The sequence below is a fragment of the Lepisma saccharinum genome, chromosome 5 (assembly GCF_977018435.1).
Source record: "Lepisma saccharinum chromosome 5, izLepSacc3.1, whole genome shotgun sequence".
Taxonomy (NCBI): Eukaryota; Metazoa; Arthropoda; class Insecta; order Zygentoma; family Lepismatidae; genus Lepisma; species Lepisma saccharinum.
Genome location: NC_139233.1, coordinates 48,336,851 through 48,354,744, shown reverse-complemented (window position 1 = coordinate 48,354,744; position 17,894 = coordinate 48,336,851). Strand labels below are relative to the sequence as shown.

At 35.5% G+C, this 17,894-nt stretch overlaps 1 protein-coding gene across 1 annotated transcript in view; it reads right to left on the bottom strand.

The window, feature by feature from the left end:
• LOC145988019 (methionine synthase-like) overlaps nt 1-17,894 on the bottom strand; it is a 52,866-nt gene that overhangs the window by 23,828 nt on the left and 11,144 nt on the right. Inside the window, exons 3-8 of the mRNA XM_083122856.1 lie at nt 16,559-16,675; nt 9,613-9,723; nt 8,495-8,614; nt 5,799-5,948; nt 3,625-3,729; nt 2,448-2,616 (exon numbers count right to left, since the gene is read on the bottom strand). Of these exons, the coding sequence (XP_082978982.1) occupies nt 2,448-2,616; nt 3,625-3,729; nt 5,799-5,948; nt 8,495-8,614; nt 9,613-9,723; nt 16,559-16,675 (772 nt within the window). The remainder of the gene's footprint in view (nt 1-2,447; nt 2,617-3,624; nt 3,730-5,798; nt 5,949-8,494; nt 8,615-9,612; nt 9,724-16,558; nt 16,676-17,894) is intronic.

Below are 17,894 nucleotides of genomic sequence, written 5' to 3'. Positions count from 1 at the left end.
ATAGATTCCTCGAACATTTTCATGGATGCTATAATTGTAATTGTCTCTGGCAATGCACCATAATGTGCAAAAATAAATTTGAATAGCACAGGGTTTTTTTTCACTTCACGAATTGAAGCCGCTTCATTTTCTGGAAGAGCATCGATCATCTCACTGATTTTTTCAAGGTTGTTAGCATAATATATAGCTGCTGATATCCAGGTTCCCCATCTCATCAAGACTGGTTGCTGAGGTAAACTAAGCTCAATCGCAACTTCCTGAAATTTTCGGGTTCGAGAGGGAGATTTCAGGAATATCTTCTTTGTGTTCGAAATCAACCTGTCCACTTCAGCAGTCAATCATGCACAAGAAATGTTAACCGAAAGGCAATATCCTAACTCAGCATGAAATACTTTTTTCTCACACTTTTCTCCTTCAGCAATGTTGAAACATGTGTGAGTTCAATATTACTTAAATAAGGCGAAAATTATTCACATAATAAACGGAAGAAAAATAAATGCCAACAACGTTTTTTGGGAGAAAAATAATTTATATACACATTTTTTTTAAAAAAAATGTCAAATTTCATTGAAAAAGGCAAAAAAAAGGCATTATAATCAAAAATAGGCAGTGGGGTCCCAAATAGGCAAAATAGGCAAAATGAAAAGGTTTCCAAAACATTCGAAACAACATAAGAAACGCATATCCGGAAAAATTTTATCAATATATGCAGTTGATAAAAAGAGGCATTTTGCCAAACTTCCGGGCTCTGGTAATAATGAATAGGATTTGGCACTCTAGTGGTTAACCTTTTATGTGGGTATGATGGATATCTCTGTCATGCCCACTTGTAGTGGGTTCGACGGATATATCCATCCTCGACATTCTCTGGTTCAATCTTTCTGCGAATGACTAGCTATGGACCTGTTTCTCTTTATATTGACTTACTTAACATTTTCGCAATGAGATGTCACTCTTCAGAAGCTCCAGAGTATTTAGCTGTCATTATCTTTCACTTGAATATAATATAGTATTATTTTCTTGTAGTTTACGGTTATTACAAGCATAAGAAAACAGTTTTTGATTGTGACGTTTCAGATTGACGGGAAACATAGAGTTGAATGTCTGGGAAGCTTTGTTCATTGCAGAAGAACACTGGAATAAATTAAATAATGAAAATGGTAACATAGATCCAGTATGGAGTTTTCTTTTTCACAAATGGAGTAAGACACCATCTTTAAAATTTAATGTAACAGAAAACATTAAGAAAGTTTGTGAAAACAATGATGATCAAGAAATATAATATAAGAAATAATGTGATCAAAAATTTTTATCTGAAATAAAAATAAAACAGACTGCTTCTTTTCACAGTTAGGTTGCTGTATTACAACAATGTAACATTGACAACATCCATTATATAAAGGATTCTTTTTGTTTAAAAAAATTGCTAACCATTGTTATAACTGTATCTTTAGTCAAAATATAAATAAATGTCTGATGAAGGGAGCGTGGGTTCTCCTGAAACGTCACAACGAAAAACTGTTTTCTTATGCTTGTAATAACCGTAAACTACAAGAAAATAATTCTACAATGCAAGCAATGGGTACATACAAGAAAAACTATAATATAGTATATAATCTGTGCTCGGAGCTGAGGTGTGTGCCAATTCAGGAGCCACAAGTTCATTTTTCTTGATTAAATGATTGAATTAGTTACTTTAGGTCACTTTTCTGTCACTTTTTGCTAATTGTGACGATGAGGATGAGTGAAATTGATGAAGGGACACTCACAAAGAATACCCACGCCCAAGCTGGAATTCGAACCTGGGACACCTGACTTTTTTCAATTTGAAGTCTTGCATTTTACAACGATGGCTCAAAGCAGCAAAATGAGTCTTCTATCTTATTTGAGTATAGAAGATGCAGTTTAGAGAATGATGAGCAATTGTAATTTTTAAAATTACCCACCACAGAAGAGATTTGGCATTTGAAAATTATCCACTTAAGGAGTTAAGTAATTAAGTCTGTAATGTGAAATATTATTATTCTAGCAACTTAAAAGCTAGTGTGGCAACATTGTAATTAAAAAAAAATTCAATATGCTGACCAAGGCAGTAATTTAATTTTATTATAAAACAAACTAAACGTAACGTTTCAACCTTATAGCAAGGTCTTCTTCAGACTCTGCACCAAGTACAAATGGTGCAGAGTCTGAAGAAGACCTTGCTATAAGGTTGAAACGTTACGTTTAGTTTATGTTTTATAATAAAATTAAATTACTACCTTGGTCAGCATATTGAAGTTTTATATCATGAAAACAAGGCTTAATGGTGTTATAAAAAAATGTTCATTTATCAGATAGTGTTGGCCTTACGTTAGCATGAAAAATAATCATTTTTTTTCATATATTCCCATGTCAGGAATTGCATGAGAAATACACGATTAAAGAAAGGACAAAATAAAGGTTACCTGCTTTCTCAGTAATAGCTGTTTGTAGGATCTTTTCAGATGGCACCATTACTCCTAAGTCTATTACTCTGTAATTGTTACAACCGAGGACCACTCCAACTATGTTCTTTCCTATATCATGGACGTCTCCTTTTACTGTTGCCAAAACTATCGTACCCACATACATGTCCTGAAATATGCATGGCACAATTAACGGATAAAATATATTTTCTAAACAATCTGAAGGGCCTCCCCTATGGCGTAGTGGTAATGTCATCGCCTTGTAATCAAGGGGTCCCGGGTTCGATACCTGGTGGAGGTACATTGCACAGTGGTTTGGGTCCCACTTTAAATTGTAGGTCCGGTCCCGATTAGTCTATCTGTGCATAAAGTGGACTTAAAACATCAATTCAATAAACAATCTGAACATCCATATACACTAATTTTTACCATCAATAATATTTTTCAACATAATTTGTGTTAATGGAAAGCTTTCATTTTCAAATTTGACTTTCAAAGTTAGTTTCAGTTTTCCAAAAATAAATAGTTATTATTGTTGCCAACAATAGGTTATTTTTCCATAATAATTCATGAAAAAGTTCTGCTGAAACTGAATAAAATATAGTATAAAGTTAAAACTCATGTTGGCTTGTCAATGGAATTTGATCTGATATTTCATCAAGTTCACATTGCTTGAAGGCACTTGTGAAGAAACACAAGGCACTCACAAGTGGCCAAGTTAACGTGGTGAAGTGACTGAATGAATGTGTGTTCTATTATTTTCCTGTAGTTTACGGTTATTACAAGCATAAGAAAACAGTTTTTCGTGTGTTCTCCTGAAACGTCACAACGAAAAACTGTTTAATAACCGTAAACTACAGGAAAATAATTCTACAATGCAAGCAATGTGTACATACAAGAAGAACGTGTGTTTGTTCATCCCTTCTTCCTCTCTCTCTGTTGTGAGGATGGCACTTCCTACTGAACCATACGTAAAAATATTCAAGGGCCTTTTAACTAACAGAAAATCCTGATGTGATGTAATTATACATATAAATGTAAAAAGTTTACTTAGCCAATGAGAAGGCTTCAAACCTGGTAAAAGTCACCTTGTACTTGCAACTAAAATTTATTAATTAGCATCACAGCACGTTAAATGAAAGGAAATGAGGAATCGGGGGGAGGGGGGATTACTTGCCTTGTCCACAACATCCCCAGAAGCAAATGCTGCTTCTCGTTCCTTCTCCATGAACGGAATGAGATAAGCCACTGCTTTCTTCATCACACGGGCGGATTTTATCACCTGATGAAGAATAAAAATCAGTAGTAATATTAGGGGTGGGACATATTAATCAGTTATCTATCAGTACTAATAATTTAATGGATCCAATATGCTTTTACTTTCATCATTAAAAAAAGGGAAGATTTTGGCCTAACGTACGAGGGGGGGCTGAAAATTCTTGCCTGTTGATTAATATCCATCTTATTTTATTTGCTGAGATCTCGGAACTTTTGCTGAGTGTTCCTCCATTCCTTACCTACAACACCATGTAGCGGAAGCTGTTTTCATATGCCCACGTGATCAGCAGTTGTGACCAAGATGGCAACTGGTATGGACGTACGTTTAAATCAGAGAGTCGTAATCGAATTCTTGACGGCGGAAGGAGTGCAAAATCATCACAGGCGACGAATCATGGGTCCACCACTATGAGCCAATGATGAAGAGGCAGTTCATGGAGTACCGTCACAAAAGTTCTCCCACTCCAAAAAAAATCAAGGTCTGTGCATCTGCGGGAAAAGTCATGCTGACTCTGTTTTTCGAAGTGAATGGTGTTGTCCACACCGAGTTTCTTCCCAAGGGTACCACCGTGAACTCAGAGCAGTACATCGAAACCCTAAAGAAGCTAAAGGCTCGACTGAGACGCATCAGGCCTGACAATGGAGCCTCTCTTCTTCTCCATGACAACGCTAGACCTCACACCAGCAAGTTGACCACCCACGCAATATTGAAGCTTGGATACACTGTCCTCCCACACCCCCCATACAGCCATCTTGCACCCTGTGACTTCTAAATCTTTCCTAAACTGAAGGAACACCTTAGGGGAAACCACTACTCATCAGATGAGGGCGTCTAGCATGCTGTGCGATCGTGGTGTCACTCCAAAGAAAAGGATTTCTACCGTGATGCCATGGAAGGACTGGTGCGCCGTTGGAGGAAGTGCGTGGAAGTGGATGGTGACTATGTGGAGAAGTGATGTTCCAGAACTGAAGCCAAGATGTCAATGTACACATTGTCTTTTATTTGATTAAATTCTGTTCACTATAACCCGAGATATTAATCAACAGGCAAAACTTTTCAGGCCACCCTCGTACATACTTCTCAAGGAGACATAAGGATTTTAGAGTTAGCACACAAGGATCAATTAAAAATATATATACAGGTTAATTTGCATATTAAAATCCACCTTTTTAGTCTGTGTTTTTCACAACAATGTAAAAATATCACATAAATTTCTGATACAATTCTTTTGTAATCAAAGAGTCCTGGAGTTGATTCCTGGTGGAGGCACAGAGTTCTTAAACCGTACATGCAGTCCTATTTAGCCTATATGAGCATAAAGTGGATCTAAAACAACTCTCACTTTGACAACATTTTATAATTAGCTCTAAGGATAAAAAAAATATATTTTTCATTCAATTTTACAGATGAGACACATTAATCAGAAAATATATTAGCAATAATTTGACCTTACATTTCATTACCCACTTTTCAAACACCCAGAAGAATCAGATAAAAATGTTATATAATAAATAGCTACAATCATCTAACACAATGTTGCAATATTAAAAAGATATTCCTGCAGTACAGAGTATATAACCTGACAAGTCAAAAATCAGTATTCTTTGGGCACACTTTTACTGAAATAGTGCAACTTTCATTAATGGTTATACCATTTCATTGTTCACGTAACATCATATTTGTTACAGAAACTTCGTTTAAACAAATTTGTACAAATTTCCTTCCAGATGTCATTTAAAAAACAGCCCATTTCAACATAAATAAAGTTATTTGTTTTGTAACAGCAGTGGGTTAACATTAAATTTTCTGAATAATAAATGGTATAAAAATTGTCCAGGTCATCTACTTCAAAGCTGTACAACTTTTTTTCTTGGCGGGGGGGGGGGGGGGGGTATAATTTCAGTGCAAACCGTAGTTTCAATAGAAATCACAGTCAGTTGAGTACCAAAAATCCAACTAAGCTGATCACTTGATCATACATCACGAGGTTACTGTGAATGATTTATCTAAATTCTGTTAAAACATTAACCCTGACCAGTAAGGCAAAACATGAAGACTTCTGTAAACCTTACCTGGGGTAGGAACATCTTTCCAGATCCAAACAAATCGCCAACAACACTCATTCCTTTCATCAGTGGGCCTTCTATTATGTGTAATGGTCTTTTGTACTTTCCACTATATCGAGCCTCTTCTGTGTCATCAACAACATACTGGTCGATGCCCTGTAACAGAGAAAAATAACATCTTTAAGTTAAGCTTGGCAATATATAAAGAAATTTAATTTTCTGATATATGAATATAGGCTGAAAAGGGCAATTTGGAACCCAGGAAAATTTGCTGAATGTGTGCATTGTTCCACTACATGGAATCATGAAAGTACAGTTATTTCTTTAAAATGTTCATACATTCATAAGCGAGATAATGAAAATATTAACACAGTTCTCATTTAAATCTTTGAAAATAGTCCATGTAGCCACACTCTACATATAATTAATTACAATAAGAACATTTGTTTCTACAATGGTTGAAATTATTTCATATGCTCAACTTTTTAACATCCCACACATGCATATTTTTCAAGAGCCAATAATACAATAGATGAAATGTCAGTTTCAAAAGATAAAGGTAACAACATGGTAACAATTAAATTACAAGACATTGTATTTTTTGAAAGCAACCAATAGACAATTAAATTTTATAACTGTGTTCTTTTGTTGGTTTTAATTATATTTAGCCATACTTCTTTGATATCGCCTTTTTTCAATGTTTGTTAAAGGTTCTCTGAACTTGGAGAATTTCCTGAAGCCTTTTTATCACTAAATTCACGGAATCAAGACATCAAGATGATATCAAAGAAGATTGGATAAACATAATTAAAACCAACAATGTCAAGTCTTTACGTAAGTTTAAACTAAAAAAGAAGTGTACAATTTCAAATGTGATTTCAATCTTCAACCTAGAGAATACATCCACCATCCTCAACTTCTGATGATCACGAAAGTTATAACGTTGTGTTAAGTTGAGTTATGACTACTTCTTATAATGTGAATTTTTGAACGTGCAGTGCATGTCTAACCAAAACAACATATCCCTTGTTACTATTGCTAACAAGCACAACTTGAAAAGTCTTTGTTTTTCCTTACAGTATTATGGGACATATTTCACTTTTACAAGTAACAATGAGAAGAAAAGAACATGTTCACAACATGCGACAATAAGGGATCCAGCAGGAAATGTCCATTATAAATTAGAACTTTTGAAAATGTTGCATAATTTCATATTTTCTTTGTTCCCAAAATTGGGAGATGAGCATGACAGGTCCTCAAGAGTGGTCTTTCATCTGCTTCCCTGCAAGATTTGGTAAATCCATCGTTTATACAGCAGACATTAAAACCGCAATTCTGGAAATTTTTAAATAAGCTGGCAACACTGCCACTCTTATTATCTTTCCCCAAGAAGAATCCGCCTACTTTTAACGAAACTTTGCATGGTTGTAGGAATGTGCCATTGCTACATACTACATGCTGCAGTGGCATACAGAGGACAATTTTCTTTGTAAAAATTTTGATTTTCTTCTTCTACCTTTATTGTGAGGTGAAATGTTTAAATCATCACCTTTCTCACAACAATTAGTTCTCGAGGTATATTTTTTGTACTTTGTGCCAAGTTCAAAAAGCCTGGAAAGTGCTTGTCCAGAGAGGCTATACAGGCGGGGCAGGCTCTTACCACTTAAGGTTAAATCAAGAAGACTTTTGTGGGCAGGCCACCAGGGGCGTATCCAGAAATAAAATTTGGGAGGGGTCCAGCCAGGGGTGCCCTTTCCTCAATGTCAATTGCATGCTCCCCCAGATCCAGTATTTAATTAGGACAGTGTGTGTATTACTATCCTATTAAATATTATTATTAATAATAATAATTATTATTATTATTATTATTATTGCTAAACACAAAGTGAATCATGTTTTCTAGAAATCGTGTTTTTACTGCCTGGTAAATGATGCAATATATTGTTTTTAGTATTTCACTACTGCATGTATTATTCTGACAAATAAAACTACTTACAGTTTCTCACGACAGAGTTCGACATGGCTGAAGATGCGACTAAATTTACCGTATGACTGGCACAGTGCACACACATTCCTTTTGGGTATTGTTGATTTATTCATTATTGAACACCATTAAATCTGCCACTCATATCATAACCTTGACCTATGAATTTTTCATGTCAACACCAAGTTTGTGACATTGTTCAAGAAGAATTGATGTCAGATTTTCAGCTGTCACTACCCAGTGTGAAACTTAAAAACATTTAGTGAATAATGTATTCAGAATACACAAACCATGCAGAGAGAATTGTTCTATACCTGTTACATCATGTGTCTCATCGGAAAGTATTATGAATCAACCATAGTATTTTCAAATTTTGGGGAGGGTCCGGACACCCTGGATATGCCCTTGCAGGCCACGTAGCTTACATGGGAGAGGATAGAAACTTTTATTGGATCTTGTTTTGGGAAACCTGATGGTAAGAGACCTGTAGGAAGACCAAGACAAAGAATAGAATGACAACGTTAAAATGGATCTGCAGGTAATTGCTCAGGTGGCAGAATACAAACAGATACAAATTTTAAGAACTTTGAGTTGGATCTGAACCACCGAAATTCACCAACAACAAAGGAACTTGATAATGACAACAAAATATGAAGCATGTACATCAGTCACATGGTGCATGAATGAACGTAATGCACCAAAGAAGGGCATTCCTTACCTTAACTAGTGCATATTCCAATCTTTCTTCAACAGGCATTTTTCTCCACTCGCAGCTATCTTCCTTTCCTTTAGATGCTCCTTTATGGTTTTGGGCATACTGCAATATCTTTTCTGTTCCCTGAAAGGAAGTTTATTTTTTATATTAAAAAAATTGAAAGACCATCACTCTCATTATGAATAAATTATTATTTTTTCATGCATTTACATTATTGCCAAGAAAATACTTTACAATCGAGAAAACATAGCACACCTATTTAAAAAAAGTTTTACATTTTAAAGTTTTACGTAACAAAATACAATATGATGATTATGAGCATTAAGAATTACTACAGGCGAACTAGTGCTAAACTTTTAATGATACTGATTAAGTCCTGTAATAAAATATTAGATTACTAAAAAGTTTATGAAAACTTGAGACTCAACCATGAGCAACCTCTGGAAGGAATTAAATGCCAAGGACTCAGTTTGATCCCTAGTCAAGTTTCAAATTTCCACTAACTTTTCATAGGTTAATGTGAGATCTGATAAAAATGGTCCTTAGTTACTGCATGTGATGGATTTGACTTTGAAAAAGAAATTGGAAAAAAAAAATCAGAGCAAATTATCTACACCTTTACAATAAAAACCAAAAATAATAGCAGGGAAAATTGTGCAGCCATTTACAAAACATTTGTAGAACTATTGAATCAGTAATATTATCAGAAATTGAAGTAATAAATCGTTGGCCAATACTGATAAACTATGGATTAATCAATTCCAGCAAAATAATGTCAATAATAATTTAGAATTTAACAGATTAATATTAGGACTGACCTGATACCACTTTGACTCAATACCAATGCTATTACTCTTACCAATTCCCACTGACACCAAAATGATTGCTTTGAAACTGAAACAATTTAAAGTGGCATTTTGCATAATTTCCAGGATATTTACTCTCTAAAAAACTATTGGCCAGTATCGATAAATAAATTACAACTGATACTTTTCGTTACGATGTGACTGGTATCATCTAATACCAATTGGTACCACTTCAGCCCTAATTCTATTCTTGAGACAGCATTAGTAAAATAATTAATGCAGAAACTTTAGCCATTGTAAATATTTATTTCCTACCTGTGGATCCTTGTTCCAAATAATGTTCTCACAAAGTTCTAATAGTTCTGATTCTATGTCGTCGTATACAGGTAAGGCTCCGGCATTTACAATTCCCATGTCCATACCAGCCTGAAATAATATCTTAAGTAAGTGACGCACGTTCAATTAAGTTAAACATAAGAATAGCTTACACATGTGCCAACACAACTGGGGTAAATAATATAAGCATCTTCCATTTCTTTTACTGGTATTTCTGGCACATCTTTGGTTTTGTATAATACTGTGGAACCTCGATTTTATGTGTTTCAGGGCACCAAGCTGAAATAACTTAAAATGCAGGAAAATGTAAAATCAAGGAAAAATGTATAGTATCTTGTGATGATATGGCCATCAAGATTAAATGTATAATTTGGGAAAATGTAAAATTTGGGAACGTAAAATTGAGGTTCCATCGTATATTAACCATTTCAAACAGTCTTAGTATACTGTTTTTCTTGTATGTACGCATTGCTTGCATGATACAATTATTTTCCTGTAGTTTACGGTTATTACAAGCATAAGAAAACAGTTTTTTCTTTGTGACGTTTCAGGAGAACACACGCTCCTTTCATCAGACATTTATTTTCATTTTGACTAAAGATACAGTTATAACAATGGTTAGTAATTTTTAAACAAAAAGAATCTGTTATATAATGGATGTTGTCAATGGTACATTGTTGTAATATAGCAACTTAACTGTGAAAAAAGCAGTATTTTTTTTTTTTTAAAAAATTATGAATGCCAAATATCATCAGGTAATTCAAATTCATCATTGTTTTCACAAAGTCTCTTGATGTTTTCTGTTACATTAAATTTTAAAGATGGTGGCTTACTCCATTTGTGAAAAAGAAAACTCCACACTGGATCTATGTTACCATTTTCATTATTTAATTTATTCCAGTGTTCTTCTGCAATGAACGAGGCTTCCCAGACATTCAACTCTGTGTTTCCCATTAATCTTTTTAAAACCCCTCTTTTTAATCAAATGCTTCTCTTCGATGATATGAGTTGACAAACCTGTTCTTGGGTTTAGATTTATAATGTCCAAATCATGTTCGTGCCATCTTATTGCCATTTTCCTTGCTGTTTGTCCCACATAGTCTTTTGAACATGAACAACTTATATTATATATTCCTGTGGTTTCCACATCTGGTAGCGAATTTCTCATTTTGAATTCATTAAATGTACATTCCAAACTTCTTGGTGATTTAAAAACAATTTTGAAATTAAAACTTCTAAAAATTTTTGCAATTTTATGTGAGAATCCCTTGTGGAATGGAATGCACACAAATTTCTTTTCAACAGATTTTTCATCTTTGTCTGTATTTCTCTTTTCCTTTAGTTTTCTTGCAACTTGTTTTTTGATTTGGTTTATTCTGTTAGTGTGAAAGCCATTTTCTTTTGCTATATTAAAGAGCCTTTCTTCTTCATTTTTGATATCCTCATTATTAGAACATAGTCTTTGTGCTCTCAGGAAAAAATTTAAAAATATGTTATCCATTGTTATACGCGAATGTTCTGATTTGGCATGGATGTATTTTTCCCCCGCTAATTTTTTTTTTCTATGGACTGATGTTTGAATTGTTGAGTCAGTTGTCTTAATTTGCAGATCAAGGAAAGAAATTACATTGTTATTCATGGGTTCGCAAGTGAATTTTATGCGACGATGTGATTCATTTAACGATTTAAATACGTCCATGATGGTGTTCTCATTTTTAGCAATAATTAGCACATCATCTACATATCTGATGTAGAGAATGATATCCGCACCTATCTCATTAACAATTGGAGATTCTATGTAATGAAGGAAAATGCTGGAGATGATTCCGGATACTGGGTTTCCCATTGATAGACCATTATTTTGCTGATAGATTTTGCCATCAAATATAAAGTAATTGTAATTTGCACATACAGTAAACCATCGAACCATTTCCCATGATTCTACTGGGTTAACCTTCATCTCAATAAGCCATCTGTGTAATGCATCTGTGGCACCTTCTATTGGGACACTAGGATATAAATTTTCAACATCAAAACTTGCAATATGATACTCACTATTCCAAACAATATTTTTTAGTTTCTGTTTCACTTCATATGCATTTTTAACACTGAATGGTGTTTGTTGTTTAATTATAGCAAGTCTTTCAACTAAATATTTGGATAGTTTGTATGCAGGATGTGTGAAAGTTGCAATGATGGGTCGTATTGGAGTTCCCGGTTTGTGAGTTTTTGGTAGTCCAAAGGTAATCGGCAGGGTTGAATTTTTGACAATGAGTTTTTTCTTCATTTCTCTTGGTATCGTGATACTGCTTTCAATTACTTTCTTTACCTCATTTATTATTTTAGTTATAGGGTTTCGAGAGGTTTCTTTTTCACAAATGGAGTAAGCCACCATCTTTAAAATTTAATGTAACAGAAAACATCAAGAGACTTTGTGAAAACAATGATGAATTTGAATTACCTGATGATATTTGGCATTCATAATTTAAAAAAAAAAAAAAAAAAAAATAGACTGCTTTTTTCACAGTTAAGTTGCTATATTACAACAATGTACCATTGACAACATCCATTATATAACAGATTCTTTTTGTTTAAAAATTACTAACCATTGTTATAACTGTATCTTTAGTCAAAATGAAAATAAATGTCTGATGAAAGGAGCGTGTGTTCTCCTGAAACGTCACAAAGAAAAAACTGTTTTCTTATGCTTGTAATAACCGTAAACTACAGGAAAATACTTAGTATACTGGAATCAAGTATTTATCTGCAAAACTATTTATTGATTGTTCTTAGTTAATTAGACATTATCCATTGCCTAATGCTTTTAACTTTATTCAGTAGCAAGAAAACACTAAGAAGAATGCTATCACACACCAAACCACAAAACACCATACAAGCTGGTAAAAGCTGCATGTACAACATGCTATGTGAATACAGGCGAGCTTGCATACGCAACTCAGAATGCCCAATTAACACAAGCACCACACATGCATAGGTGAAACAGGTGCGTCAAAAATAGCCAACATGCATGGAATGAATTGCATAGAATTTATTGGAACAAAGTAACATTACTACAAAAAGAATCAAATTGGAACCTAAGGACCATCAAAAAGCAGCCTTCATTGCAATGCCAGAAAAATCCTATAAGTCACACCAGCATAGAATTCAAGCACATATGGTCTCCTCTCCTCAACAATTAGAAATAGTTGCACAAGTGGAGTAAAAATTAGTACAGAATTCCAGGGTTCGTGCATGAGATATGTTATAAAATCATAGGACACAACCACCAGCAAAAATAAATTTTGCTCACCTGAAGATGAGAGAAGAGGGACTATCTTGAAACACAGTGTTAGAATAAGTATCATTAAAAGCACTAGACAACTGACTCAACACGACTCAAAAGTTCACCTCTTGACAGAAACGGCAGAAGTTATAGAAGAAATTCTAAAACTGAGTGATATCCACACTATTAGGTGGTTAGCCAGCAAAGAACGTGCAATAAGAGCTCTCTTGCAATCATGGAAAGCTGTTGTGACCCATCTTGAACAGGTGGCCCATAGAAAAGACAATGATGGCGCTAAAGCTAAGGATTTGCTGAAAAGTTTGAAGCAATTTAAATTTGTTAAGCTTCTGTACTTCCTTTTGGATTTCTATGGGAAATTGAACCCTTTAAGTGTGGTACTACAAAATAAGAATCTCTTGATTTCATCTCAGAAAATAAGAATTGAACACTGTATTTCAGTTTTGGCTGACCTGGAATATAATGTTGGACCAAGCGAACAAGATTTCTTGGACCATGTATCCATTTCAGGGAAGATCAGGGATGTGCAAGAGTTTCAGACTGTTAGAGGAAACTTAATTAACAATGCGAAGGTGTACATCACAGAAACATTGCCGTCTATGTCAACAGATGCGATTGCATCTCTGCAAGTTTTCGACACCTTGGGTTGGCCTCCCAAAGAAAATATTCTTCAGTTTGGGAAGAAATAAAGAAGCTCTACATATACTTGAACCCGAGCCTTTATAATGAGAAAATGGATGTTCTGTCAGCAGAGTGGACAGAATACAAACTTTTGTTTCCTTCTCCAGCTTTGAATCAGACGCTGGAGAAGATCCACAGTGCCGATCCACAGTGCGGAGTGTTCAGCAAGATTCTCCAATTTCCTCCAGATTTTGACATTTTGTGCTGTTCTACCAATGAGCACAGCCTCATGTGAGGGAGGTTTCAGCTGTCACAACAGACTCAAGACTACTTACAGGAACTCTCTGAAGACTGAGACACTGGATGATTTGCTCAGAGCTTTCGTAAACAGACCCCCCCCCCCCCCCATCCTCCCTGTCAGAGTTTGACCCAGCAGCTGCGACTGATAAGTGGTACTTCAGTGCAGAACGACAGCGCTACACAAACATTAATTTCTAACTGTTTAATAATTGCTCATATTTTTATTATTTATCAATATAAAATAGTGGCGACCAAAGATTTTAGTCCGGCGACTGATTTCAAACTTGAAATTTCATGCCCTGCTTTACTGTTAGGTTGACTTCCGGTTCCTGTTGTTGTTTCCTCGACTACTGCTAGGGGTGCTGGTGTAGCCATTTCGTCTGCTGCATGCGATGGGTTTGAGCTGTTGTAAAAACGGGAGCCAAACTTGATGAGCCTGACCGCTGTCGATATTTAGCTCGTGCGGAAAGTGCATAACTGCATGAGTCTCTTTGATTTTGGTGTCGATTAGGGTGTGCCTAACTGAAACTTTTTGATCCTATGTTTGTTGAACTTGAGGTGCCTTGCAAGTCCGGTAGTGGGTTGGCATTTTTTTGCATCCGCTAAGTGCTGTTGTATATATGTACATAAAGCCAATTTATGGCTTAACTTCTACAGAAGAGCTTTCATGCACTGTTCAAGTGAAGAAGATTTAAAGGAAGAAGTTACCATAGTGACGGAGCAAGGCAAGGCACCTCAAGTTCACCAAACATAGGATCCAAAAAGTTTCAGTTAGGCACACATCGCACACCCTAATTGACACCAAAATCAAAGATACTCATGCAATTATGCACTTGTTGTACGAGCTAAATATCGACAGCGGTCAGGCTCATCATGTTTGGCTCCCGCTGTTACAGCAGCTCAAACCCATCGTGTGCAGCAGACGAAATGGCTACACCAGCACCCCTAGCGGTAGCCGAGGAAACAACAACAGGAACCGGAAGTCAACCTAACAGTAAAGCATAGAGTTCCCAAGTGGATGGTGGCAGAGGCCACCGAAATTAATAGAACATTTACTAGTAAGTTTTGTGGATATATCTTTAGTAACTCGCTTACGTCTTATATTATCAACCGCATTGTTTAATCCCCTCAACATGAATATTATTTAACACTTTCGAGGAGGATGATGAAATATTCGTCATGCATGGAAATTCCCCAAGGACGGGGCTCATTTTAAGCAAAATGTAACACGTTGGAAAATGTTTTTTTAAAAAAAGTTGTAATAACACGATAAATAAATAATGAGAGCTTGTTTTATTCAGAATTTCCAAGGCTTTCATTCAGTAAGGTAAACATGTCGATGTGTACCCATTTTTGGAAGCAACAGAAAGAGGAATTTCATTTCCCCCCCAAAGTTTGGCTAGCTTGCATCCGGTAGCACTCATCGATCTGGGCAAACCACCACTTGTCGCTGATTGCCCCAAGTTATGTAATGGCGAATACATAGTATCAAAACGATAAAAAGAAGAAGAAAACTCAAGGTCAAGGAGAAAGTTTATCACAACTAACCGGAAACTCCCATCAGAAATTTGCCCATCGATCTGGACAAACCGCCACTGGTAGCTGATAACACCCAAGTTATATAATAAAGGCGATCCGGACTCTGTGGCTGAGTGGTTAGCAAATAGCGCTGCAACTCAAGGAGTCCTGGGTTCGAATCCTGCCACGGCATGGTTGTTTGTGAGTGCCCATTCATCAATTTTATCATTTCATTACTTATCCCCATCTTCGCAACCCTGTATATCATCTTCTGAACCACCCTGTATATCTTCAACTTCTGTTTCATCCCCCGTGTCAAACCACTCCTCCAACAAGTCACGAATTTCTCCTGGCCGAAGAGATGCCATCACAAAAGACTTTCTTCTCACGACAAGGTTTTGAAAGCACTCATGTTCATAGCCCGATAACAAGAGAATGATTTGTGCAGCTAAACTCCTTGCCTGCAAGTGTGTATTATATTTCACCCACGCCTCTCCCCTCCCCCGAAGACCGTAGCCACCTGTGCGGCACAGATGCCACGAAAAGCACACTCAAATAACGCTATACAGAAAGGCTTCCTCCCCCTCCCACTTCCCCACCTGTTGCTAAGTGGAAAACACAGGACAAACAAAGCTCTAATCCCTTTCTTCCTTCCAGAGCCAAATATACTGCGTAGAAATGACGCTTGTTGAGAACTTGAAAGATGGAGCTCTTTAACTTATAAAGCCTTGAAAAACACGTGGGCTTTGTTGTGTCTTTTAACAATCTGCCTGGTGACATGACAATGATGTCATGAGTCTACCCGGCGATGATGGCAGATGTGAGGTGGATGCTTGCAGATTAAAGCCAAAAAGCTTCAGTGTTTTTTTTATTCGGTTTCCTGTTTATTGAACATTTATTACAAAGATATGTGTTTGCCGAAATATTCGTCAACCGTCCTTCAGTTACTTTTGTCATCTGGAGGCTCCGCCTCGAAAGGGTTAATTAAATCAAAGCCTGCACCTTGTGCCAACATTATCATGAATACATGATTTAACTTAATTTTATTGATGTTTCAAAAATTGACTTTAAACATGTTTAAAACCAATCATATGTCAGAAATATTAATAAAAGTGTGTGGAAAAATCACATATAAAATTTATGAACAATTATATGATTTGTTATCATAGAAAACATTCCACTTACCTTTATTGCATGGTACAGGAACACTGAATGCATTGCTTCACGTACAACTTCCATTCCCCGAAATGAGAAAGATATATTGGACACACCACCACTGATCCTGCAACCAGGACATGTTTCCTAGATGAACACAGAAATACTCTAAAGTACAAATAAGTATTTAAAGTTTCACTTAAAGACACAGTAAAATGCTGGTAGACAATATTATTTTCTGCACAAAAACTTCAACAGGCATGTTATCAGGGCAGATAAAAATAATAATTTGTATTTAAAAAATCATTTTTTAATTTTTTTATTTAAATAATTTCTTTAAAAAACATGCTGAAATTGTTTGTATGTTTCTTGGCACAATACATATAGATATATGTTTTCTTATAGAAAGGCTCTTTCTAGTAAATGACCCTGTAAAATATTTGAATAGTTTGATTAAAGCAAATAAAAATTTATTTCTAAATATACATTTTTCTGTTTCTGATACTGTATACATGAACCTACTATAGAAATGTTTGTTCAGTGTGTTAACGAAACTGAACAATCATTTCAGCAACATTTCTTCCAGTGAAAATAAAACATTCTGGATGTACTTTATAATTGTAACTTAAAATATTTCTTTATAGTCTTTGCTGCTGAATTTTGGCATTTTTTTAAAAATGATATTTTGCAAAGTATCAGCTGCCATGTTTATTTACAGTTTAATGATAATGATCTTCACAGTTTAACATGATTAGTATCTTTTAGGGCTGAGCAGATACCACCATTTGCCGATGCCGATACTTATATAATTCCAGTTTAAAATAACAAAGGCTACTTACGGAGTCAAAAATTATCACATTCTATTAATGATAATGATATAAAATACTCCAAAATTATTCTCATACAGCAATATATCACTTAAAATGTCCTGTGACATCCTACACCCAGAGGATGCAAGAAAAGAAGAAGTTTTTGGAAAGTTGCAAGCATTGTTAAAGTGTTGCAGATACACCGAAAAAATCGGTGTATTATTATAGGTGTCCCTGCTTCATTGCATATAGCGTACAGCTTGCACAAGGAATGCAAAATAAATACAAATGTAAAAACATTCTTATCGTTTGGATTAACCTGGAGAGGGAGGAAAACGGCATAAAATATACACAAACACAGATATATTTAATGCTGATTTGGCAGCTCTGTATATGTCCTGCTGTCCGTTATTCTTTGTCATTTGCAGTATCGGCCAGCAGTCACACAGAAGGGTAAAGCACAAGAAGAAAATGCACAACCCTCCCTCCCACAGCAACATTCATCCCTTTCCCAGGAACTCCAGAATGAGGCTAGCATTATAATAATGCCAGTTTTA